The sequence below is a fragment of the Maylandia zebra genome, linkage group LG20 (genome assembly GCF_041146795.1).
Source record: "Maylandia zebra isolate NMK-2024a linkage group LG20, Mzebra_GT3a, whole genome shotgun sequence".
NCBI classification, from domain to species: domain Eukaryota; kingdom Metazoa; phylum Chordata; class Actinopteri; order Cichliformes; family Cichlidae; genus Maylandia; species Maylandia zebra.
Genome location: NC_135186.1, coordinates 6755708 through 6783486, shown reverse-complemented (window position 1 = coordinate 6783486; position 27779 = coordinate 6755708). Strand labels below are relative to the sequence as shown.

The 27779-nt window shown below is 41.0% G+C and overlaps 1 protein-coding gene across 7 annotated transcripts in view; it reads right to left on the bottom strand.

Moving 5' to 3' along the window:
* Positions 1 to 27779, bottom strand: part of prdm16 (PR domain containing 16) — a 174222-nt gene that overhangs the window by 107204 nt on the left and 39239 nt on the right. For all 7 annotated transcript variants that reach the window (XM_076878168.1, XM_076878167.1, XM_076878170.1 and 4 more), the window contains exon 2: positions 6846 to 7309. In XM_076878168.1, coding sequence (XP_076734283.1) covers positions 6846 to 7309 — 464 coding nt within the window. The remainder of the gene's footprint in view (positions 1 to 6845; positions 7310 to 27779) is intronic.

The following is a 27779-nucleotide window of genomic DNA, read 5'->3' as shown; positions in this document are numbered from 1 at the left end:
AAGGGATTGAGATTTAAATGGAGAGAGAGGGCAAAAGAAAGGGGGAAAGTGAGTGAAAATGAAAGAAAGTGAGTGATCTTGAACCAGCAATGGTCTCGCATTGGAGGACTCGCACCTCGTCTTCTGTAGACAAGCAAAAATTCTGAAAGCACAGAAGGCCATTTCTTTAGAAGAGCGTAATTCTAAATACCAACAAAAACAGCATTTGACAAATGTCATCATCTTCCAGTGAAGCAAAGAACAGTGTCATTGTCTGCTTCTGCCTCGAGGCTGTAACTGATGGGACTATTCATCGGAGGAATGATGAACGATGGGGTTCCTCTGAAAACACAGTGAAAGAGCGGGGCAGGAGAGGATTGGACGGCAGTTACCTGTGCTTGACCACAGACTACTGATGCCCTGATGTGAGGGTTTTTGAATTAAAGTTTAAAGCATGACTGCAAAAGGAAGCCTCACGTAATAAAAGATAGCACTGTGGTGTGAATGTGTGAGGAGATTGTTCAGGCAAACAAGAGGATCCACTGAGACTGCTTGGCTCAAGTGGCTGAGGTCTGAAACCAGTGACCAAGTAAAAACAGTCCAAATCCCTGAGACAATATTTGTTGAGTTCTACTTCCTTCAAAGATAGATGACTTTGCCCTGTGTACTTCCTCAGGAGCCCGTCCACTTTTCATCTGAGCCCAGCTGATTAATTTATTAACTAATTAACAGATGTTGGCAACGAGTTATGAACAAATGATAAGGCATCAGGCTTCTAATCAAACCTGACATTTAATTTGCTGCCCTGCTTCCTCGTTATCAATTACAATGTTCATTGAACATAACTGATAATGGTTTGCACTGGGACACGGGAGGCTTGACTTTAACAGGTCCCTATAAAAAAAAAAACTGCTCTGCTGTGGCGTTTCCAGGGGCAACGGATACCATATGTTTAATATTAGACGGAATCTGTTCCATTGGAGTGCTCCGAAAGCTGGGAAAATTGGATTAAATTGGCTAATGGCATGTTTAAAACCTATATAAAATAAATCTGAATGGAAGATATTACAGCACAGGCCCAGGACTTGTGGTGTTACACTCTCTCTCTCTTTGGTGTTTTTGCTCCGTGTGTAAACTTGGGGTTTCTGTCAAAGTCAAATAACGACGACAGAAAACCACATAGTGTTGGTCAATACTGTTATTAGAAACCACAGAATTGATATCCCTTTCATTATGATGTGGGACTGTAGGCACGTGTGCTAAACTAACTCCTTATGTTAACAAATGATTTCATATGAGCATCACGAAAACTGTGTGTGCAATTTTTGTATATATGTATAGTTTTCAGAATCTTGAGGTTTTAATAACACTCCTTGGATCAAAAGATTCAATATTGCAATTATTTTTAATTACAGCAGTAAAATTCAGTATTATGTTTTTTTTTCACTGCTTTATTAAATGTTGGGAATACTTTCTTCTAAAAATAACAATAATTACTAGAGATCCTTGGCAAAGATTTAATGTAGCAAAACTCAACAATATGTGTTTTACAACTAATCTAGAATCAGTAGTCTCTAATGAATAATTTTATGTTTTTTGTGCCATTGCTGTGTAAAATTTAGTTTCCCCAAAATGCATTGATAATAGTTGTTGTAAGACAGAAGATGTTAGTCACAACTAGCTTCATAACTGTATGATATTAGCGGCTATTTTTCTTGATGAGTTATTAGGATGTGAAATTTAAAAATATAACTCCCTTTTACTTTCCAACAAAGCAAAATCTGAGGAGATGAAGCTAACATGGTCTGCCATTATTCCAGCTAAGAAGTACTTTCAGCTCAAGGCCACATGGTTCTCTGAGCATGGTCTTCATTTGATAACTAAAAGTCATGATAATGAATATATTTACATGAAGAGTTGCCAGACAATAACCTACATGGTCACCATCATATACCATCATCTATCTTCCTTCATTTTCAGGTTCGTGTTCTGGTTCGTGTTCAGTAGTTAGTTGTTCCCAGTATAGTTTAGTTCATTCTCTGTTTGTCGTTTGTCTATTTTTATTTTGTGTTTAATAAACCACCTTCACACCTTTACAAGTGCCGTGACACTCACATTATCCTTTTGCTTGATGTGTCTGCTGTCCTCAGGTAGAGTCAGGCAGTTTTTGCTCTATCAGCTCAGTGCCAGTCACCTTAAGGGTAAACATCAAGATAACGAACACCTTCCTGTGAAAGGCAAACAGATCAGACAAGCTGCAAACTGCACCTTGAGTGCCCTGTGGGGCATAAGAACTTGGCCATCTGCCCTCCTCGGGCAAAACACAAAAGCCAAGCAAACACTTCAAGACACAAGAAGTGGGTCGGGACAGATAAGTGTCAGGGTGCGCCAGGACTTCTCCTCCAAAGCATTTGAAAAGAAGGTCTTAGCTTAGCTCAGCGATTAGGTTATGAACAATAAAGAAGTGAGCTGTGACACGATTTATTAAGTGCCTGACACATGGTGAGGGAGACACATACTGCCATAGCTGGATGGGTATCTGTCACGTAGGACGTAGGCGACATTATAGTGCCCGCCAGAAGACTTAGCCTATCACTAAGTCAATAACTGGCTAAACAGAAGAGCTAGCATTCTTTTCACCTCTTTCCACACATCACTGGATAAATGATACTGATATGGAAAATCACCCCACAAAAAGTAAACAGAAAAAGAATGACGGACAGGGAGAAGGAAGTTTGCCTGGCAACAAAGTCATCCCAAGGTCCACTAAATGGACTCTAAAGCACACATTTCTATATGTCAAAACATATGCGCTGACTTTGGCCAAAGGGTCAGCATCAATGCGCATATCAAAATGTAAAAATGCACAATAATCCTCTTTAATGTATTCCACTGTGAAATATTTAAATCCCTTAAACTTAATAAGCCAGAACATCAACAACAGCTAATTACATGAGCATTAAATGGTAGCAAACAGACAAGCAAATGACTCTGTCTTCGCAAAGTTGGTGAGAATGTGCTGCAAGGTTTGATGTGTGACCTTCACGCAAAAACTTGGTGAGATAGCAAGCACAATCTGGAGAAACAAAAGATAGAGAGAAAAGACAAACCTAATAGGTGAGTTTTAAAAGCCATGATTCAGAGGTGCAAAGATACGCCCAGTGATCACAGGGCAAGGAGAATGTGCAAACACCATTAATATCACACTGAAAGGGCTTGGTCGCACGGTTTGTTTTCTTAACAAATGTTCATAATACAAACAGCGATTTGATTTTATGTATTTTTTTTCCCTAAAGACCAAAGTCAAGTTGCATTTTTAACCTTTTATCTCTTGACTTCTATATGAAACACTGTTAGTAGCTTTCCTAGCTCTATAGTAAATGTAAATTTTTTATTAACATGCGTGGCTGCCAAAAACAACCACAGATGTGTTGCCCATATGCCTCCTGCCATCTGAGCACCTACGGGAGTATGATCATACAGTCTAGTCAGTGCCAATCAGTGAAGAACACAATACCTCCAGCTACTGTATGGCGACATGTCTCTATCAATAGACAAGTCAAGCCAATCTACCAGTTAGATAATAGCAGCAGTCGCTCTGACAGTTAGATCCCTACACTGGACTCTCTGTGGGCCTTGCCTCTCTCTGCTTGCCTTCCTATCCTCAGGGGTTAGCAGTCCTACACACCCAACCAGATAGAGACACACACACACATAAGGTGGACCTGGGGCTCTGGCGTTCTATCATGTTTAGCTAAAGGGGGAGCATAATGGTTTTTAAATGGATGACTCAGTGCTGGCCCAGAGAGGGCATCTGAGACAGAAGAGAATGGCCATGGCCTGCAGCAAAGCAGCTCTTAGATTGAGCTGTCCGTCTCACTAAAATGAGTCTGAGTTAACACCTCTTCCAGTTCCCAGTGCCCCAGGACAGACAATAGCAGGCTTCCTCTCTGCCTTTCCCTTTCTTCTTTCTGTTGTTCCTAACCTTTCACTCTCTCTTTCTATTACTCCGTGTTTCTCTGCACCCATCTTAAGCTTTTACTCAGCGATCCAGAGAGCACTAAAGCATCGAGCATGTGACTGAGCTGTTTGGGTTCACTGGTAGACCACAGAGCTTACAAAGCCAACATGATGAGTTATTGCCAGTCTTAGTAAAAAAGAACAAATAAAAAATAAAGTCAAAAATCCACAAAAATGTAGACAGTGTATTTAAGCTGTTTTGGATGCAGCAATGCTGCTGCAGATGGATTATATCACTGTTGATGGTGAAAACCTTGTGACTGCAATTTTAGCAATTTTGTATTCTTAGGATTGACAGGGCTTCACTTACAGTTTAATCAATATCCTTTGAGTTTTACATAATTCTATAACTTAAAATTAGGCTGTCATCAAGAAGAAACCAAGATTGTTTTGGGGAGGAGCGGTGGTGCCTTTGGGGTTCACCCAACATCATGAATTTACTAATTTTTAGATAAAGTGGAAGCACAGTTATGCAAAGATAATCCCTCTGATAATTACATTCAGCTTTTGATCTAAATTGTCACAGTACCTGCTGAGTTCTAACATATGAGGTCTTGGTTAGATACTATCACACACAAAGGTCTCGGGTGACTTCTCCTATTATCTCTCATAGCACATCACTGTGTTTTGGCAGGGGACTGTTACAACACACAACAGACCTTTAATGAACACTCTGTTTTCTTCTTTCTTTTTGATGTTGTTTGAAACATTTTCGGTTTTGCATTTTACGGTTTCCCTCTATCAAAAAGCATCAAGTCTTCTCGTGTCCACTTACATCTTTCTGTACTTAGCCAAGGTTCTGTCACTCCCTCGGCTGTCTATTTGTCTAAGACCAGGGGCAGTAGATGAGTAGATGGTGAAAGGGGGGAGAAATGGGGTGTATGGGACTCCTAAGGGAGTCTGTTGATGACTATCAACAGGCTGACTGTTATGACTATCTGTGATAAGAGTCTGGGAGAGAAGAGCCTCTGAAGATTTCCAGCCCACAGCCCAGACAGGATATCTTTAAAAAATAATACACCCTGAGCCAGGGTCAGTCCTCCAATGGCTATTCAGAAGGAGAAAGAAGAGAAGATGGAATTATTGTTCCCTTTTGACAGGTTGGGAGGCAGAGATCAAAGATTTTACCTTGAAGAGAAATAAAACTGACCTCAGGCTAATAGCAACATGCATACTGATCTAGAAAGAGTATATTGAAAATGTCACAAAACGCCAAAACGTTCCAGCATCAGCTGAGTCTTGGCTGTGTTCGCATACATACCTTTCCGGGTGGCTTATGAAACTGAAACTGACAAATGAACAGAAAACTATCTTTGTAATATCCTTCAACATGCTGAGATATACTGTATGTTCCTCATATCTACTGTACAGTATAAAGCGACATTTGTTGTTATTTGGTGCTATATAAATAAAATTGAATTGAATTTTAAAGGAGTAGACAGAGTGTAAAATTTGCTGAGTTTCTTCCTTTTTTTAGGCCAGGTGCGAGTGTTTTTGCCAGGGCACTTTGGTGGGGACGTGTGGATGTTTCTCTTTAGAGCTTAAGTCAGCCTCGTCCTAAAGCAAAAGAGCTGAAGCTATGCTGATGAATATGCATTAGCCGGGTGTCCGGGGAGAAAAAAAGGAAGGAGGAGGGAAAACTGAGAGAAAACATGAGCGCTGTGGGGAGTGTGTAGCTTTTGGAGAGAAGCCTCTTGCACCCCAAATGGCTGGCCATAATACAAAGTTTAAAAAGGAATATGTTCACCCTGGCACACTGCCACATAGCGTGTGCCTGAGTGTTTTAATCGTCTGCATGCTCCTACAACTGGTGAGAAGAAAACGTGGCTGAAAAAAAGACTTCTTCAGACTGAAACTATGATGGGATTTTTTTGTTAATTTATCTACATAATTTTCATTTGACTGGTTTTTTGACGGTATTTTATCAACATGAGCCATGAGTTTTAACATTTGAACTATGTATTGCATAGTATAAAGCATGAAACCACGGCAACATTCTCAAAAAAATTCCCTGCCTTGTTGGTTAAAGTTTTTTTAACTGTGCCCATCAGCTGCTGGTGTCCAATTCAATCACATCCTGCCCTTTTCAGAATGATGTTCCAATGATTAACTTGTCCAAGCTTCTATCCTTTGTTATGTATGAATGTAATATGAGACTACGTGAATGACCGTCCTCCTGAAAAACGAACAGTCAAGGAGTCAGTGAAACGAAAAGCAGGCCAGCATATTTCACCTCTAATTAGGCATTTGAGAAAGCGAGACAGAGACGGAGAGAGACAGAGACCAGGAGTTTCTTTTTTCCCTTAATGAGCTTACTGAAGCAACTTCAATATCCTCTAATGTCATGTTGAAATGAAAATTAATAGTTCAATATGCCGCCACCGCACTGGGCCACGCTTCTTCCATTTCCATATCAGATGCCGTGACCAAATGAGTCTGCTCGCTTCAGACCGACGCCCAGAAAAGCTGATACCACCGCTAATCAGCCAGATTTTTCCATTTGACATTGCTACGTTGCTCTGCCGGAATTCTGGATAAGTGTATTGTGTGCGTATGACTTTGAGTGTATGCGACAATCAAAGATGAGGTCCAATCCTACACATGATGGAAACAGAATGGGCATCTATGGTGATGAGACAGATTCTCTTGAGGAAATGTAAAATCTGAAAAGTGCCTCATTGCTTTAGTTACTTTCTTCACTTCTATTTAGCTCCGTGTCTTACTGTGTTGTACTGCGTTACCAGTAACGGATTAAAAGGGACCCACAGTTTATGTGAAATAAAATAAAACTAATTAAAAGAACAGCAACTATAATGACTGCACAGAGAACCTGTGATAGTTCCTACCTCCCATCCAAAGGAACTGTCTTTGCCTGTGGCCACATGATGCTTTGTGGTGTGCAGACCAAACCTCTCACCAGCACCTATGCGGGTCTTTGCCCATACACCCAGACCTGCACCGGGCACAGAGGACTCCCGCAGCTCCAGTTCACTGGGAATGGGAATGTCATCAGGAATGTAGACAGGTGCCTCATAGGGCGAGCCCTCCTTGGGTGTGGTGAAGTCCTGGTCATTGCTGCTGCTGCTATTGTTGTGGAGATGGTGGTGGTGGGAGGCATAGATATGGGAGTGTAGCAGGTGGTGGTGGTTGCTGTTTGGATGGGAGGGAGTCGGTGAGGGCAAGGGGGACATGTTGATGATGCCGTCTTCTGCGTCGTCTTCTGGGCTGTCGGCGCCACCTCCGCTGCCAGCCGCTAAACCTGGCAGATCAGCCTCTGTGTCGTACATGCTGTCCACTGGCTCACTGTCATCTACGAGACAAAGACACACACAGAGATGTCACAAAGGATGTGTAACCTCCTGGATTTCCATGCCAGCTATATAGACGGGAAGAGAAAATCTGGTTTTAGCCATAAATCTATGTGAATAGCTTCCCTGGAATTGAAGACAGAAATTGAAATACTGTAAATCATATTTCCAAACCCAGTGGCATACTACGCATGCAAGGAGTTCTTGGCCTTAAGTTACAAAATGCACTTCAATGTCCTAACCTCTAAATTGTCGGCAAACCACACAGCACAATGAGGAAATTTAGTGGTCCTCAGAAAGTCATACTTATCCGTCTGACTGGCTTCAGCAACAAAATGCTTAGTTCACTGATTTTCCAGAGGTTATCTGAGAACAGCCAGAAACACAGAGATAGTGGCCAAGTCCTTCGTGGGAATAGTTCTCAGTTTAATCATGGTCACCACGTCCTGCCAGGACTCATCTTACAAATAATTCGTTATATCTATCATTGACCTGTTGGGCCTCGTCGCCCATTATTATTTTCACATCTAAGACCTGACAACATGATTGTGCCGGCGCTCCAGGATCCCACCATTCTGACATGAGTGAAAACAAGAACAGCAAGTATGGTTTTGGTAACTTCAAATTTCATGATTTTGTTTTTCATACTGTATAATTCAGGCATTTATTATGTAAAATGAAAGTTTGTATGCACTAGAGCCTTTTGGTGAGTATCATTCCCTTAGGCTGTTTTTGAGTAGAGGCCTTTTAGTACGGCATATCAAGTTTTTAGTAAAGCTAAGATGTGTAATAATTTTCCTTTGTAAATAGCATAACATTGGAATTTGAATCAGGACCAATGGCATCAAGGGAGAAGAAAGCTTACAAATATGAAATAAATGCACATTTTTCAATCCAGCCCTCAACAGATCTGTACCTATTTGTTTGTGTCTCTGTTTTCTTAAGCACACCTATACACGTCTTTTTGTTATCCCTCTCTAGACAGTCCTGGTGTCTTAAGTCAAAGTACCACTGCAGTTTTACTATCTAAACACAGGGACTGGCAATCAGCAGGCCAACTAGGCCCAAAATTACAGCAGGAGTGGTTCCAATCAAGCGCTTTCCCCCTCTCCTAACCTCCATCTAGCCTGCTGCCAAGCCTGTCGTCGCTGCCCAGGTTTTAACTGGAGCTGTAACATGACATTTTAAAAATGTGCTTGTTAGTGTGTGGAAGTATATTATTTTGTAATGAGAGGTTTTAATTTAAAAAATGATGCAAGTTGAATTCAATTAACAATTGGGATGTTTTATTTCCGTGAGTTTATTCATTCTAAAATGCTGTTTCTGTGTTATGTCAGGTCAGAAAGGCAGAGAAATACAGGCAGAATATGCTGTTAGGGAATCCAAATAACAAAACTGTTGTTACAGAAAGTGTAGAAAAGCACACAATGTGCAGTGGTTACCTTTTTTTGTTATCTTGTAATTAGACATGCAACTTTAAAATGCGAAATGTGAAACTTTGGAAGCATGTGACGAGGGCTTTTCAGAGCCTGGCAAACCTGCAGCTTGTCCACATACATTTGGGTAACTTATCACATAAAGCTGAAGCAGTAAAAGTCAGCCTTTTATTAGTGATTTTGCGTCATCCCAGTGATTTTGACTGGAAAGAAACCTGTTTTTTAATGATCACTGTTTCGTGGGGATTCAGACCAGGCGTGCAATTAAGCATTGGAACATGTGAGCCAGCAGTAGCTTCCACTTTTCACAGATCAATTAAAGTTTTATAACTCAGCTCTATCTGCTGCTCCTTCCACACAATCAAAAGTGTTTTCAGACTGTTAAACTTTTTTTTCACTCCGTCTCTCCCTCTCTCTCTTTCTGTTCACTCCCCCACTCTCACTGGCACTTGACCCATTGAGAGCAATTTTGACAAGCAGAGAGACAGCCTCGGAAAATCTATTAAATACCATTTGGCTTTAAGAGCCCCTATGAACAACAAAATGCACAGATCGCCACGTCAAATAATTGAGTAACAAAGAGAAGGGAAGAAAAATAAAAGTTCCTCTTAATCTTAATGAACAAAACATCTTTTGTGAGACGCATGGTGCAGTAAACCACACGGTGTGATATTAAACATGTTCAACTTTCAGTCGTAACTTTGTTAATTCCTAAAAAGAAAACAATTTTTTTTAAAGCATGTGAGACCAGAGACGAATGTTCTTTGCCATTCTGTAATACCATGTTCAACTGATGATGAAAAAAAGAAAGTGCAAATGAGAAAACAAAGCAGGCTCATAAGTCGAAGGGTGAGAAAGAAAACAAAGAGGAAAAGACAAAGAGTCCAGCAACTGATGACTGAGCTGCTTTTAAACAGCTGTGTGTTAGTTCTGGGTCTCAAACGTCCCAGAAAGAGATGTTAGGTTCACCTCCCTAAGGGCTTCTTAAAAAACACCCAGGCCAGATAGTGCCTTCCTCTCCCTGGCTCCTTATGTTGTTCTTTCTCTCTCTGTTCCCCTACGCCATCTCTTTCTCTTTTACGGGGAGCTATTTATCCTGATTACATCAGGGGTCAATCATTAATTCGCACCTTGGGGGTCCCGGTGCTGGCCATGGCTACAATAGGCTGCTTGTTCAGCGGCTGTTATTCCAGTGGAAAACTACTCTGCTCTGCCTGAGAGCCAGGCACAGGCCACATGAAGGCATCCCATTTATTTGATAAATTGTAAATGCATGCCATAAACGGAGCTCTTTGCTTTGTAGCATGGCTTGCAATAACAAAGATTTTAGGGCACGTATGAACAGATGCGGGGTATCACACAAACACACATCTGTTTGCAACTGAAGGAGCTGTTACTGTACTCAAAACACATGCGCAAGAGATCAGATGGTGTTGTAGGTAAAGATGATATCTCATAATTACTACATGTCAAAGGGAAAGAACAAGATATGACACCGATATAGCATTTACAGTCACTAGCCTAAAGTACACATCTGACACCATCAACTATTTATTGCAACAACAAGGAAACAACAATAGCACAAGATATTAAAGAAAACATGTTCTTTCCGTTCAAGATTAGAAGAAGCTACTGAGGTTTTTTTTTTTTAATAAAAATAATAAAATATGAAATGCTGATAACATTGTAATCAGCGTTGCCATAGCAAAATAACTTGACACGGTGCTGAAAATCAGCGGTTTAATCGGAGGGCCTTGCAAAAGGCAAATTGTTCTGTGGTTGTGTTTAATCAGAGCACTCTAGACTTAAATGCATAAAGATAGAGATCTGGAGTAATTTTCTGCCGTCTGCCTGGACGCACACAAACACATGTGCCTTGTGGCATATGGACTGAGCGGTATTATCGATGTAGTCTGAAGAGCAGGAGGAAACAACACTGACGGCATACACGAATTCTGAGAAAGGAGCTAATGCATATAATAAAGACCAGCTAATTTCCTGCAGAGTAAGCAGTCATGCCTTTAGTGAAAATAAAAAAAAATTACAAATCTTTGTAAAGCTGTTGCTCAAAGGTGCATTTTTTTCTTGTTAGGAAGGGATACACATATTGAACAGAAAAAGAACTGCACAGTACAGGATAGAACAGATGCCAAAAATAGCCCGATTATTCAGAGCCAGGTGTATAAGCAGCATGGTGAGGTCATGGCTGTGGCTATGATAACATTAAAAGAGAGAGGAAAAAAAAGTGTGTTTGTGTGTCCCATTGATGGCCATTATAAAGCACACACATCCTACTTCTCTGACTGCCTTCTCCAGTACACACAGAGACTGCATCTTTTGGCTGGCCGTAAATTGATCTGGTTTAATTCAAAAAGAAAGCCAGCCACTGATGAAAAGACAATATCCAGGGGAAAGGCAAAACTATGCAAAATTCAGCAGAGACTCCAAATATGGGGGGAAAAGATCGTCTGCTGAATGAAAACATTTTTTAAAAAAATCAAGGCAGAGGGAGACTGTGTGGACCATGACAGATATGAAAAATAGTTAGGTGGTTGAGCAATAAATGACCAAACATTTTGATGTGGGAGCGCTGTGTGCATGTGGGGCAGTGTGCAAAGCCAAGTGTAATCTGCTGCCTGTGCCACTATATTGTGTCAATGTGGTCCCACTTAGCTGCGTCACAGGGCTACAGAGCGATATTGGTACCTGTTCCTTTTTAGTAAGGCTTTTGATGATTTTGTCTTCACAAAGAGAGTCCCCTACCACCACCACTACCGCCACCCACCACCCCCACTTCCCTATTTAAAACAGGAGGGATGCAGCTGTAAAAAATCAAACAGGGACAAATTAAAAGGTAGAAAGAGTGAGCAGTAAAAAAAAAAAGAAAGAAAGAAAGAAAGAAAAGTGTACAATAGGGATTTTTTCCACAGTGACACTGGGGTACCATATATCCAAAATGACGTGTAAATGGAAGCATGTGACGAGGCGGCCAAAGGAGGGCATTCAGTGGAGAAGGTTTGTGCATTTCCACGTGGGTGGAACTAGTGAGCGAGCATTGGGGGCACGATCATCTACAATATGAGAAAGCCTCTCCGAGCAAGAACACCACACTGTTTCCCCTTGTAAAAGCACCAGGGAGCATTTCCAAGCAACACTTAAAACTACAACACAGCTACTTTGGAATAGGTGGAAAGTAAGAAGGAAAGAAAGACAGAAAGAAAAAGAAAGAGAGAAAAAGGCCAATGCACCATCTGAAGGCCCATTTCCCCTCCACAGGGTTGCTCATGTAATGCTGCAGATAATTACGCAATAACAATAATAACTATAATAAAGAATTTATCCGACAGCAACATATACTGGGATTGTTTGCTTTGCAACAATCTCAGCAATAAGATACTCAAACTATAGGACTTAATTATTTTATTATTAAGTTTGCATTTTTACAAGCCACAGTTTACAATGCTTATGTCATTGACGAAAAGTGTGGTAAAAAAGTAGGTGGTTTTTATTTCTTTAAGCGCTAACACGACTAAAATATCGTGGGAACAAAACTGAAATTTAATTTCCATTTCTTAAAAGGTTCAAATCCACGCATCCTGACCCAATGACCTTGTTTTTTGGCAGAATTTAGAACATTTACTTTAATATTGGTGTCTCTTTGTCTGAGTCTCATCACTTACTGTCTATGACTATAAGGCTAGAAGACTTTGGTCACTGCAGCTCAGAATGGAGAGAGTGAGTGTGCATTTTTATGTTTGTGTGTAGCATCAATACAACATGGCTGATGTATTGATGTGTCATTTGTGCTGAGCAGCCCAGAGCCATTCCATCCTCCAATAAAGTGCATGTGTGAGTGTGTGTATACACTGAGATCAAGCCTCCAGGCAAGTAGGAGACAGCAGGCAACCTCCTGCAGCTGAGAGCAGGTGTGTTTTTGCGTGTGCGTGTATAAGTGTGTGTGGTGGCCCTGTAGTCCCAGGGGACCCTGGGGACCAGGCTGCTGCAGACATTTATTAACAGGGCAGATTAATAGCACTAGGAAAACATGTTCACAAACATGATAAATATTAATAATAATCAATATTGAGTTACATTTGCCAAATTGAGTTGCAAACATCACCCAGGGGGTGGGTATGGAGAGAGGAGGGAGAAGGGGGAAGAAAGGAGGTGGATAAAACAGGAAGAATACTGAGTGCAAAAGAAGAAGAAGGTGAAAAGAAGGAATCAAACAACAGTGAATAGTCTACACATGATTTAACAGCGAAAACTAAGCAAAACCCTTTACATTTACATGTCACAATAACCGAGACCACCTAAATCAGCTATTTTAAACTGAGCCTCAGAATCAATAACAAACAATTCAGGCAGAAGAAAACTATTCTCATTACTTTAATGTATCAGACCATTGCATTGCTAAAGAGGACGCCAAAGTCGGCGCTAAGATAAATCAGCGTAACTGCTAAATGTTTTATATTTCCAATCCTCCGAGGCTACTGAACGAAGGAGCCAGTTGGAGGACAGTGGGACCAAACCAGAGTCATCGTCAACACTCAGAGCACATCCGCACAAACAAGGCGGTGAAGCAAAGTTTGAATGTCAAACGCCACAGTCAAATTTTCACCACCATGGAAAGCAATTCTTGAATTAATTTTACAGCTTCACTGAGATCTAAAGGTGAGTCTGATTTATGAAGACATCCTCACTACCGGTAGAAGGTCACAGTCACTATCCACAGAAGTAAGAGAAATCAATCAAATCTAGAGGCAAATAATTTATCTCAGTTTTTATTTAATGCATCAAAAAACGTCACTTCAGGCAACAGAATAACAGAACGTATGGTTGCTTTCAAAGATTCCACTTTTCAGGAACAGACTTTCACACTGTGCTTTGTCGATCTCTTTTTCCGTTTCTATTTGTGAGTCTCTAGGTGTGTGTGTGTCTGTGTGTGAGTGTGTGTGTGTGTGTGTGAGAGAGAGAGAGTCCCTACACCCACTTCTTGTGCAGCTTCATTTAGCAGGCCATTCGGGAGGCCAGACAGCAGCTAGGGGAGTACCAAGGCAGACAGTGTTCAGAACAAACCCATCTATTCTAATTAACCAGGGAAAAGAGAGGTTTGACTTGTGCGTCTGTATGTGTGCATGTATTTTTTCGAAGCAGGGCACTTTATTCAGTTTAACTTTTTATTTTAGGATGGGTTTATATTGTCTTTAATGTGTAAAATGTGAAATAATAATCACACTTTTTTACACTGATTTCAATAAAATCTTACTGGATCTTGGTCAATATCGCGTTGCGTCCACCTCAGTAATATCTATATGTCCTGACCTGCCTGATTATCATAGTTAGATGAAAATCTAGAGAGGGAATTCATGGCCAACAGATTTCTTAGCCGACATGGATGCACTTGGGTGTGTGTGCATGCTGAGTGTGTGTCTGTGTTAGTCAGTGTGGTTTGGCAGACTGGACGCAGCATACACCGATACATCAGTCTATTACTCTTTAGCCTTGCTCCTGCTCCTCTCTTTTTCTCGCTCCCTCCAGTCATTAGCCAGTGAATTAACGACAATCGAGCACGCTATTAATCACCCTGACAAAAGTGTTAGCATTGCCTGGCTAGGCCGGCGCGAGACTCTGGTGGGGGAGGAGGAGGAGGAAGGGAATGGAGGTGGTGGGCGAAAAGTATGAGAGTGAGCGCAGGATGACTACAAGGGTCAAGGGAGACTCTTGGTCTTTGGGGAAGGAAGAAATGTAAAGATATGGAAAAGAAGAGGTGTGAGAGACACAAGGGACATAAGATGAAGAGAAGACGGTGCAGCAGAAAAAACAAAAGGCTGATGTGAGCAACAGAATTCAGCACTCAGTCTCTGTGCACTTGAATATGTTTAACTTTAGTGTTCTGTTATTGAACAGTTAAAGTAGGTTATTTATACTACGGCGAAGCAAATGTACTCAAGGTTAAAGCTTATCAGCTCTTATGGAGTTGAATGTGTGGAGCTGCTGAAGGGTTCCTGTTTAAAGTCAAAGTCATAATGCAGTGTAACTACACTGTATGTAATTCTGAATTCAAATTGTACATATACATGTGTGCACCTCTTATATAGTTTGTACACCTTATTGATTTTTTTTGTGTGCATTTTAAAGGCCCAGATAGGGACGGGCATTGCAAACCAGCTAAGGTTATAAATGGTGAGGTGTGTTGAGCAGTTGATGTAATATAGCTGTCCCACTGTAAAAATAAACTAATTAAACTAAACTTTTAATATTATCAGCCATTGCTTGTGGTGTAGTGCTGTGCATCCTACAAGACTGTCTAAAACACATAATTGCATATAAGCCTTAGAGAGCATGCAACATGCAAATATATATATTGTCATTTGTCATTGTCATCTACCTTAAAATTTGTAGGAAGGGCATTATCCAATGCAAACTATACATAATGCTTCTATTATCAATTTGTATTTGCATTTACTAAATGGCATATAATGTAGATAAAATAAGACCAGGCTTTAATAGACTTATAGAAAAGCCAAGAAATTACCCAGAGCTTTGCAGGAAGTTATGTTTGCCGTCCATCTCTACTCTAATAACGAATGAGAACTCCTTCATCTTTCACTCCTGCTTTCTCCCTCACTACCAGACTAAGACCACCTGCTGGGAGGCCTGAGCTCTGGACGTCAGGTGGGTCACGGCCATCACACAGTCCCATGTCATCAGGCTGTCACAGTGAATGGAACTGACATGGGAGATATGCTAATCCACTTAGCTTCAAACTCAGCCAGGAGGCCGGTACGCAGCTCCGTCTCTGCCCACTATGAGCAGAACACACACAGACACATTAAGCCATGTAACTGTGAACTTTCCTCAATATGCATATTAGTTTAGATCAAATGAAGCCAAATGATCCCTGTGGGGCTATTAAGCTAGTACTCAATAGGATTTATATCATAGGAAAATAACAGGTTATATAGGGATACAAAGACATGTAAGTATGAAAGCTAAAGCAATACCTTCAGTAAATAATGGTTCTCCGAAGCCTCTAATAGGTCACGTTTTATTTTAGTTGTTTAAAGGATGCTAATGACATCAAGTAATGGACTAGAGAGGACTAGAGAATGAAAATTATGCGTGTCACATGTTCATCCCGTGTACTGTAAATGGAGATGCAGTCAGGCGTGTGTGCATTAACGTATAAACTGACTACTTTGATATAGTTAGTAAAAATGTGAAAAAACAAACAAACTCTGCATTCTCACGCACATCAGCATGGTGTTATAATCATACAGTACACTCTGACTTTCACACATGCTCATTGAGTCTGCACCAAAGTGATCAAAGTAATTCAGCAAGCAGCTAGGTGTCAGAGTTCAAAACTATTGCACCACTCAGCCAGATGATATCTCAAACTTATCCATCATATTTCCCGACCATGACTTCCCCTATTAGGAGCGGTGGCGGTGTTATTACTAATCTGTTCACTATCCCACAGAAACAGGAAGGAAGAGAGGGAAACAGATGGGAAGGCAGGAGAATGGCGAGAGAGGGACACAATGCTTACTGCTCCCTTCCTCCTCATCCACTTCACCTCCGTCCCCCTCCTCTGCTCGACTCGCTTTTTAGCTGTCCTCGAAGTGAGAGAGAGAGCGCAAGCGGAGGCTCACAATCAGTCTGACAATACTGTATACAAGTGCTTGAGAACAATGGAGGCCAACCACAAAGAATTCTGGGAACATAGCCACAGACTTCTTCTCCTTTGGGTGGCTCCTGAATGCCAGACCCATCGATACACATCAGCTGGCTGAGACTGACCGGTGCCGGAGAGAAGAGAGAATATAAATACATAATGCAGATATGATGTGCTTAGGTGACTGCTTCTCATCCCTGTACTCTATCTCACTTCTTTGCTGTGTTTCTAGGCATGCACGCATGTGGCAAAAAAAATGGATTTATCAAAATGTTTCCTGTTTCTTGAAATCAAATACCTATGCACATGCATCACACGCCAGCACATGCATACACACAGGTCGAGTGTCACTTCCTTCCATAATTACGACTCTTAATTAACACACATACAACCACCACGTGTGTGTGTGTGTGTGTGTGTGTGTGTGTGTGTGTGTGTGTGTGTGTGTGTGTGTGTGTGTGTGTGTGTGTGTGTGTGTGTGTGCGCGTATGTGTGAGATATGGCTAGGCAACTGAGTGCAACAATAAGTGCAAAAATACTTCTGACTGAATAAAAAAGAGAGAGAGAGGAGTAAAAGAAAGGCAGGGTTAGGCAGACATGGAGAGAATGAAAAAGACAGAGGCAGGCAATTTTGTCCCTCTCCACTTTAAGTGCGCAGGGTGTGGGGTGAACGCGGGTCCATTTGGAAATAATTGGCTGGTAATTAGGAGGGGTCGACAGGTCGATTCAGGAACAAATGACTGTCTTTAGCTCAGGTGGACCTCCGCACGAGATAATGGGAGCTATACCTCCCACCCCCTCCCCTTTCCACTTTCTTCTCCTCGCTCGTCTCCCTGCTTCTCCCCCATCTTTATATCTGCTGCTGTATGTGCTACCATATTTGCTAACAATGTCTTCACAAAAATGCATACGTTCCTTTATATGCAGTGTAATAGCAACACGCTACATATCCTGCACTGAACACCTACTTACATTTAGAGTACAGCAATCGCCATGTTTGTTTTTTGGGGGATAATGCTAAAAGCTTACAAACTATGAATCAGGTCATTGTCGTTGTGTTTAAAAGTTACATTACTGACCTTCAATGCTATTCGGAGTGTCCTAACAATAGCAGCATGCATTAGCATCTTGCTTAATTGTAAGGTGGAAGTGGCCCACTTTATAAACAAGTCAAGTTCACAATGCTTAATAACAGAGCAAGGTAAGAAGGAGACCAAACTTCACAAAAAAACAAATTTAGAACCAGCGTTAAAAAATACAAATACAAAATGATACAAAACAATACTAACTTTGTGTTACAAGGACAAGGTGTTGTTCAGGCACACAAATATGAAAGGGAACCCAGAGATACAACAGAATTAGCCAAACAGTGCATTTTGCCCCCATTCACCCTACCAACTACAGGCTCTCACACTCTCTCTGTTTCTCTCCGTGTCTCTTTCCCTCTCCCGTCCTCCCATTCAGCAGCACTGGGGTCTTGTTTGGCTTCCTGCTGTTTGTGTCCAGACAAGGTCTTGATCTGAATACTGATTCCCCATTGATGGGCCCGCACTTCCGATCTAATTAACTTGTTTTGTCTTTGGCTAAATGGAAGCGTCTGAGGGAGGGTGAGAGAAAGAGAGAAAGAAAGGGGAGCGACAGCAAACAATGTCACAGATCTTTGCTGGAGACGCACCGTAAATAACAACAAGTAAACACAAACAGAACGAAGGTTAAGGAAGGATGTGTTAAGAAAATAAATTGTAATGCGTGTGCATTAGAAGCAGCCATAAAAAAACCAAAAAACAAAACAAAACAGAGTTGCTCGCATTAAAAGCAACACTGGAAGTAAACAAGTAAATGGAGGCTTGAAGCCAGAATGAACGAGCACATTTACTGAGCTGAGTGGTGACAGGTGCAACAAAAACTGAGTTGATTCTTACTGGAATAGCTACACAAAAACATGGTTAAAATATGGACTTTCAATTTGTTTTAAAAAATTACTCTCAGGCTATTAAGCCTGACTTGTGATTTTTTTTCTGTGTAAAATTAGTATTAAATACGAATCCAATCATCATATCTTTAGAAAGTATATACCCAGCACCAGCAATTTATTGATTTTTATTTCATTAATATCCGTTTATATTTTATAACCCTCCCATGGTAATATTTCATGTCCATATAGCTGGTTTTACGTCCTGAACTGGCTGGAGATGAAAGCAAGCGTCTATGTAGTTTCCCTTCTGTTTACTGTCCTCTGATTACCCGTGGGTGCATACATTTCCGTGGGCATACGGCCATTGCCGCTATTTTGCCTCACCTACTTCACAGAAGGAAATACGGAAACAACAACACAAATACGTTAAGGAGGAGAGCAGAGGCAGACTGCGACGTCACAGTGCGTTGAAAGAAAGATATCAGCGAGACAGGCTAGTGACAATAAAAGGCAGGAAGGCAGGAGGGGTGGGTTGGTGAGGTCACTTAATGACATATGACCCAAAATAAACTGCATAAACAAAGGAATAAAGAGGCTTCGATGGGTAAAAGGAAGAGGAGAGGGGCAGACAGAGGGAGGATCAAAGGGGATGTCCGCTGCTGATACTGCACCTCAGATAATGTGTGGTGCAATTAGCGCCCTGTGACGATTTCCATTAGAGCTAATCAAATATTTATACTGCCTTCTGAGCATGTCACAATGCTGCCCTGGCCCTTCATATCAATGTGACAAATGCCTAATGAAAGAGTGGGCGTATAGACAGTGAGAGGAGGTGGGGAGGCAGAGAGATAGAAAAGGAGAGAAAGAAAGAGGTGTTAGAAGTAGAGTTTGCTCTTTCTCCCTCTTCCACATTTGGTTTGCAAATGTTAGACCTCTGTCATCAATTACATGGCTGGTCTGGTGGCAATGAGTGGCTGTGCGTGCATGCGTGCGTGCGTGCGTGCGTGCGTGCGTGCGTGCGTGCGTGCGTGCGTGCGTGTGTGTGTGTGTGTGTGTGTGTGTGTGTGTGTGTGTGTGAAGAAACAAGGGCAAGGGAGCACTGATGCTACCTTAGCTAGAACCATTCATCACATTGGGCTGGATGCTGAACCGGTCCAAATGGGCCACATCAAACTCAACATTAAACCAAAATCACTGCTTGAAGTAGTTTGATTTGAATTTGATTCTCATAATAGTGCCATTCTCAAGATATCTACATGTCAGAAGAATGCATTTGTGAGCTATAGAAAAATAAACTGACTACAGTTAAGTGGTGCTTCTACAGATAAAAAAAAATACCAATAATAACACATTCAAGCTGTTACCGGATGATATTGATGTTCTATTGTTTTTTAAAAATAAAAACAAACTCATACTCAATATTAAAATGATGTGACCCAATCCTACTCCAACTACATCCAACTAAGTGTAAATGAACTATTTAATATCACAAAAACCTTTTTAGAGGCTTTCAGAAACAGTTTTGAGAAAAAAAAATGATCTCAGATGCACACACACACGCACACACACACATTAACCATTGCTGGCCAGTGGCACAATTGAGAGAAGGTTAGGGGTAACAAGATGGGCGGGCCTCCAAAGGTGAGAGGTCAAGTCCCGGTCTGACAGACAGATGGAAGAGAGTGGTCAGGCTTGAAGGATGAGAATGGGATGAAGGATGGCCCTGGTTGGGTGCTGTGTCAGTCTGGGATATGGATGACCGTCTTCACTACTGTGACAGAGTAATAGGCTCCCATTAACCGGGCAGGTTAACTGACCAGTGAGAGGAAAACGCTATAACAAAGGATACAAAAAATACTTAAACAAAGCAAAGAGCCCTTGTGTAACTAACAACTTTAAAGACATGAGGCTCAGAAGAAAAAAAGCTGACCAAAACAGGGAACTGATCACGGTGTGTTCTACCTCGCTCTGCTCCCTGGTCTTTCACCTCACCCCCAACCAGTCATAGCCGATGGGCTGATCCTTGTTCTGCTGGAGGTTTCTTCCTGTTAAAAGTGAGTTTTTCTTTCCCACTTGCTTGCTCATTACCGGTCGTTTGAATGTTGAGGATTTCTTTCTAATACTGTTGGGCTTTTGCCTTACAATATAAAAAGCACCTTAAGGCAACAGTTGTTGTGATTTTGCGCTATGTAAATCACATTGAAAATAAATTGTAAAACAATAAGAGGAACACCTTCGAACAAGAATGCTTTTTTCTTTCTTTTTTCTTTCTTGCTTTTTTCTTGCTTTTTAAAGTTTGACAGAGAATTCCTTGGAAGAAATATTCAGATATGTCAAAAGAAAATTTGAAAATTCATAAGTTCTTAACTTAATAAAAACAAAAAAAGAAAGAAAATGGGCCACATTTTAGGTAATATTTAAGGGATCGTCCTCTGTTACTTGAAGTTGATATGTGATCACTGGACAAATATAACCTATAAGCAACAGACAGGGATCTTTGATTCTAACCTACATAACTCAGGTTAACAGAAAATGTCAGGATAAGATGCTCCAGCAGGCTAATCTCCAGCACAAGTGATAACATTCAGCGTTGAAACCATGACAGATGAGTATTGATCTCTGAGTTGTTGAAGGAGGGTAAAAATAGATTACCAGAACACTTTATTGATATTGATTGAAGAGGCAAAGGGGTAAAATAACTTCCGTCTAAAAGAGAATCCTTCGCTAAGATACTGTTCAATGATACGAAAAAAAAGATGTGTTGCACATGCGGCGGTTATAGATGTTCGCATTTCTCAGCAGAAGGAAATTAAACGTGTGCTTTAAAGGAACTTCACATGATAACACTAAACAAATATTTAGTATTATCCCAAGTAGCCCGTTACCACCCCTCTCTAGAAGCACTGTCACAACTCGAAAGAACCTCAAACTACAACACGTATACGCAGACCCACATTTCACGCAGTACCATACCTCAGACATACATCTCAAACATTCACATGTGTAATCATAACTCACCGAAAGCCGACATATTATCTCACGCGTCTTCGAACTGCGTCGTCAAACTATGAGTTCCCAGCTACTCATAAACTCTGGTTACCAATTAACCGTGTGTGTGAGTGCTGCAGAGATACTAGAAGAGAAGAGGAGGTGTCTGGCAGACCTATCTGCAGCGCTGCGATGCGCTAACGTGAAAGAATGCCAGACTCAATGTGACATAGATAGGGGAAGTGCAGAGGCCCGATGGGCTGAGTGAAGGTCGATGTTGAGGTCAAGACCCAAAGTGGTCGAAGCTCCATAACACAATCTCCACATCGTAATTTACGTACAACAATATATCTTATTCATTGTAAAAAATGGTGAAAATGGGGCTCCTGAGACTTTCAGTGAAGAATGTTTTTCAGGACGCATGATTGCTGCTTGGATCTAAAGGGACAGCAGCACTTTTACTCGAAATCCACCTTCTGTCGACACTTTCTCACATTTTTTAAAAAAATCTTTTCAACACTGTCTGCCCTAGATAGTCCCACTTTTCTCTAATCCCCCCCGCCCCCGGTTCTGTCAATGACACTTCACTCATTTTCTCATTCGTCCTAACCTGACAAAGTATCAGCTCCTTACACCACCACCTCTGCACCCAACCTGCAGAAAGACACACCTGTTTCCAGGTTCAAAGACAGCCTAGAGTCTTCCCCAGTTCAAGCCTGGAGTGCTTCTAGACTAGTCAGAGTATGTTTTAAGTAAACTTTAAAGATCTTAAGGGAAGTTTTAAATCATTCAAGTTGAACTGAAGTTAAGTCCAAATCCCTAGTCATATCCCAAAAAATGCTCACTTCAATTCTTCAGAACCAAGGCCTACCCTCATTTTTTTAGCTAACAGTAGAATATAATAGAATATATTAGAAGAAGGTTAGCAGGCTAGAAGGTGTATGCCAGTCCCTTTTGGGGAAGCGCTTGATTTCTAAATGCTCCCAGTTCCAAAAATGAGACTTGACATTAAAATCAAACAAAGTTAATGTCCTAATTTTTGCGACCTAATTTTGTCTTCACTCCAAGACGCCATTAAGGGATGACCAGAAGGAAAGGGGGAAGGCAGTGGGTGAGAAGGGCGCAACTGTGCTTGAATGGGTGAAGCCATGGGACACTGGTGCTGGAACAAACCCACTTTGCTCGTGAAGGGATGATACTGGCCAGGATGGAGGAATGAAAGCTGGGGGTTGGAGGAATAGGTGGCAGAAGGTGGGCACAGAGTATGTGCATGTGTGTAGCACTGGGGTGGAGCTGATGCGTCGGTGCGTGGGTGGGGGTCATTAGCACTAAATCTGTTCCATATGACACATACTCACATGGCCTCTGTCTGGACTCTGTCTGTCTGACTGCCCCCCACCTCTACACCCCCTCTCTGGCAATGAGAGAAAGTAGGTGAGGGTGAGGGAGGGGTAGAGGAGGATATTTCTCAGCCACAACAGGAGCTCTGTGATGACAGGGGCCAGGCCATGTCACACACCAGGGACTCTGGTGGCTCTCCTTATCATGCAGAGAGGGCATCATTAAATGCCCTTCCTTCTATCCCTCCATATCTGTTTTGGCCTCTAAAGCTTGACAGAAACAACACAAAATACTGATTCAGACAAATACAGTAAATGGGTGTTTAACACACATCAAGTATGACCACAGACGTTATGTGTTTATGCATATAGATGAACGTAAAGGAACAATATTCCTTTAAAAAAATCTGATAACAACAAATAATAAGTTCAAATATCAAATCAAATGGCAGGGTAACATTTCCATGCGGAGTGCCACCTTCTGATCATTCAAGTTATTTATTTCATACTGACAAATTGTTATCCATGGTTATAAACACCATTTATTTACCTGAATGTCACGTAAAATATGTCTTATAAGGCCTCATATGTAAGAGCAGTGCATGATGGTCACACTCACGTAGGCACCATGCAACATCTTATCATGAGTTGCGCTACTACTGCGTTATTTTAGCAGTAGCATAAGCCTTTTTATTTGATACTAAACAGTGGCTTACACATATGAGGTCAAGTATCTGGCGAATAACCTTGTGTCTATAGAGTTATGTCTACAATTCCCATTTTCATTATATGCCACGATAACACTTGACTATCATTAAATCTGGGAAGTGTCGTGTGGTCATAAAAACAGCTTAAGAGCACTATTTTTTTTAATGTTACTTCATGTTTTAAAGAACCTGAGTGAAATGTGGGGAAACCATAATTTTATTGTCATACATGGCATGATGGTGATGCAGCCACCACACACACTTGTCTTGTCCTTTCATCCTATACGTCACAGGCCTGGTGACTCTCTCTCACACTCACACACACACACACACACACACACACACACACACACACACACACACACACACACACACACACACACACACACACAGGCTAATCACACTTTGCTTCATGCCTCCCTGTGAAACAAAAGGGGCCTTGTCCACATGCAGCGCTTGTACAAGAGGCTTAGGGACATTTTTCTCATTTTTGAACAGCTAATATCTTGCAAAAGTTGTCTAATCTCTTTACGTTTAAGTTGAGATTTGTGCGCTCCCAGCCTACAACACCCCACCTCCTCCAAAGGCCTAACACCTACCCCTACTATGCCCTGACGCATGGTGCTTAACCAGACCATTTTAATTAGGTTATGTGTGTTTGTGTGCCCGTGTCTGTGTGTGCGTGTGTGTGTTAGCATTGTTTAAGCGTCAGGGCTCAGAATTACAAGCTGATATAATGAAACACAGCAGGTGATGAAAGAATTAGAACCCTTTGAAATCAGCCTCGATTTGTACACAGACAGCTAAAGAAAGTGGCTTCTAGACACAAACATATAAAAAGTGATATTGTCTCATATGTTGCTTTTATAAACATACTTTGTATATTGAAAGGGTATATACGCACTACATTAAAAAAAAAAAAAAAAAAAATATATATATATATATATATATATATATATATATATATATATATATATATATATATATATATTAGGGGTGCAACGATATTCGTATCGATATTGAACCGTTCGATACAGTGCTTTCGGTTCGGTACGCATATGTATCGAACAATACAACATTTGTAATTTATTTTATCAATTTTCCTTCTGACGATGCTGTCTGTGTTGAGCGCTCAGTGAATCTGTGTTCGACTACTCCGCCTAGGCTGCACTGTCGAGCGCAGATCCACTGAGCGCTCAACACAGACAGCATAGTCAGAAGGAAGAGCGCAGGGCAAGCTAGCGAGACAGAAGTTAAGCTCTCCTTGCAACAGGCAAATTGAACGTCATTCAGATCTGGCGTTTGGAATTATTTTGGTTTTCATGTGACGTATGACCCTGAAGGTAAGCGAGTCATGGACTAAAGTAAAACAGTATGTTGAATGTGCCATGCAATGCTCAATTACATTGGTGTGAACTAGTGTGTTAGCGCAGTTAGCTCGTTAACGTGTTGGCCGTCTAGCCCCATGCACGGAGTGATCGGCGGTAGCTCGTTAATGGAGATTTGCCGTGTTGTGGCGTTAAGGTAATTTCAACGAGATTAACCTGAAAGCACTAGCGGGAACACAACGAATATGACTGCACATTTACACCGACATCATCGTAGTGCAAAGACAAGTGGAAGCAGACAAAAAAAAGCAAGCATGCTACTAACTTTAGCCGAGTCATTTAGACAGCTGTTAGCACATGATTCTCCTTATGCTGCTGAGAATATAGCCCAGAAGAAGCGGATAGTATAGCTTTTATTTTGGAAAGAGACATTTCTCTGTAATAAACTCTCTTTTCCAAAGATGAGTGATTCCTCAATCAGATACAGGGCTTGCAATATCGCTAGCCCGACGTCCCGGAGCTAGCGATTTTTTCAGTCGGGCTACCAAAATCTATCTCTTCCCTGCCCGTCGGGCTATTGTAGGAAAAATATATGTCAATGCTTTTGCATTCTTTCGGAAATGTAGCTAGGTAATTATGTCATTGGCATCGGTGAGCCACTGTCAATATGTGACATATTGAAGTCGCGTTTGAATTTGCGCTTGTTTTTTTGCTTTCACTTTGCAATCGTGCGAACTGTGTATAGAGAGCGACAGCACTGATCTGTGAGTGATGATAATTTGTGCACCAATTCCTCTGACATCGTCTTATTAATCGTTAGCTTACTATGCAAACATGACAAGTGAAATCTCCCGCAGCAAGCTTAAACATGTGAGAGGTTGATCGTGCAGAGAATCGCTGAGCTTATGTGAGTGAGTGTGTAAAAGCATTTCAGTTCTGCTGAGCCAAATAAGACAGGTCAGGGTGAAGAAGTGACAGCCAAAGAAAAGCTTACCACAAAACGGAGAAGTTATGACAAATCAGACTATGAGGCAAAAAGAAAGTGCAGCTTTATGGTTTCATGGACAAAAGAATTTCTGTGGCTGCAATATGATGAGCTAAATAACCAGGGCTGCACATAAGTAGTCCGCAGGTGCGCATTCGCTGTCAAAATAAAAAACACGCACAAGGGTTAGGGTTAAATTCAAAAACTGTACTTTTGAGTTAAAATATATATTTATAATTTTAATAAATGACAAATTAAAAATGCATGAACATTTTTTTGTATCGAAAAAATATCGAACCGTGACACCAAAGTATCGAACCGAACCGAACCGTGAATTTTGTGTATCGTTGCACCCCTAATATATATATATCTATATCTATATCTATATATATATATATATATATATATATATATATATATATATATATATATATATCTGTCCATCCTCTTCCACTTCCAGTTGGATGGAAATACATAATTTGTCATATTTACTCTGTGTTATTCTATACTTTGTGTAGTAAGTTGTCCTTAGTGTTAAACTTCTCCTAATGTTCGGACTTTATCCTTCTGTGGAAAGAAACATCTAACAATAGAGAAAATCTCATAGTTAACAGAATAGAAAAAAAAGGGAAAAACGTATATTTTATCAAAAAAGTTGTCTTGGCATGACATCTTGGCAAACTTTCACGACACACAACTACTGCATGCAAATATAATAGTGCATACACATGGTACAATGCATTCTAAATGACACTTTTAACTAAATGTTAAAGCGAGTAAGATAGTTTCGATTCTCTCTATGCCCAAAGCAGAAAAGGGACCGCAGACGCACTAAAGCAACACAATGTGCTGGGAGCTGCAGTGCAACTACAAACTCATTCTTTGAATGAAAGGAATAAAGGCTACCAGGGTTACAGGAAGTACAACCAAGTTGGAGAGTGACAAAGAAACACGGAAAAAAAAGAGAGAGGAGGAAAGAGACAGGGGAGAGGGGCTGCTTTTGAGAGACAGATGGGCTGTTCTCCTAAAGTTTGCCGTGCCAGTGCCATGCTGAATGCCGCAATTTCTAACAAGTTTCAAGGAGGGTCATTGTCTGGGCCTTTTTCTCTCTGTCCACCTTACTATCTATCTTCCTCTATTTGTCATTCTTAATGCCAATCTGTCTGCTACGCTATCACACTGGCTGTATGTGCACAAGATTGCATGCATGTATCTACCTATATCTGTGCCAAAGTTGAGACAGAGTGCAAAGGCAAAGATATGAAAAAGGTATTCTTATAAATGCTCCCCAAAGTGCTTTTTTTTCTTGATAAGTATGTGTATGCGAGTGTTGCCAGGGTGAGCTACATTCTGCTACTGGGGAACTACAAAAGCAGCTGATTAGAAACAGTAGGTGAGCTTTGCTAACAATTCCCAGTGAATATGCAAAACGAAAAAGGCCATAGAAAGAAATAGAGATAAAATGACAAGCACGAAGAAGGAATCGCAGTAAAATGCTCTGTTTCTCTGTGTCCTGACACCTCTAAGAAAGGTCTACTGCCATGTTTAATACCAGGTGCTATATGGAAGAATTTCATAAATACTTGCATACACAAACAACTGCAAATTAGCTTACACTGCAGGTTTTGCAAACAAGAAATTATGCTCAAGCAATGCATGCACATAACCAATGCCCATATTTCAGGCTTGATATCGAGGCGTGACGTCACAGAGAAAGATTAGTGCACTGTGAGATAAGAAAATATATTCTGATTAACAAAACAGAAGCTGATTAAGAAAGTATCTATGCACTGCACATACTCATATGTGCTCATATGTACTCACATGTGACCAAATGAACAAACAAGTTGTAAATACTTGCACCCAACAACACACACACACACACACACAACTCTGTGCAGAACAAAACAAGAGTTAAACAACAGAGTCAACAGAAATGTTTCCAGATAAGATATAAAGAATATCTGACAATTCTGAATTCAGGACAATGGTCATAGATGGTGTATCGTCACTTTTAGCACACAGCAGGATATTGTCCACTTCAAACATGCTCTTGCTAATAGAAGAAAAACACTCTGTTTTGTTCACAAGA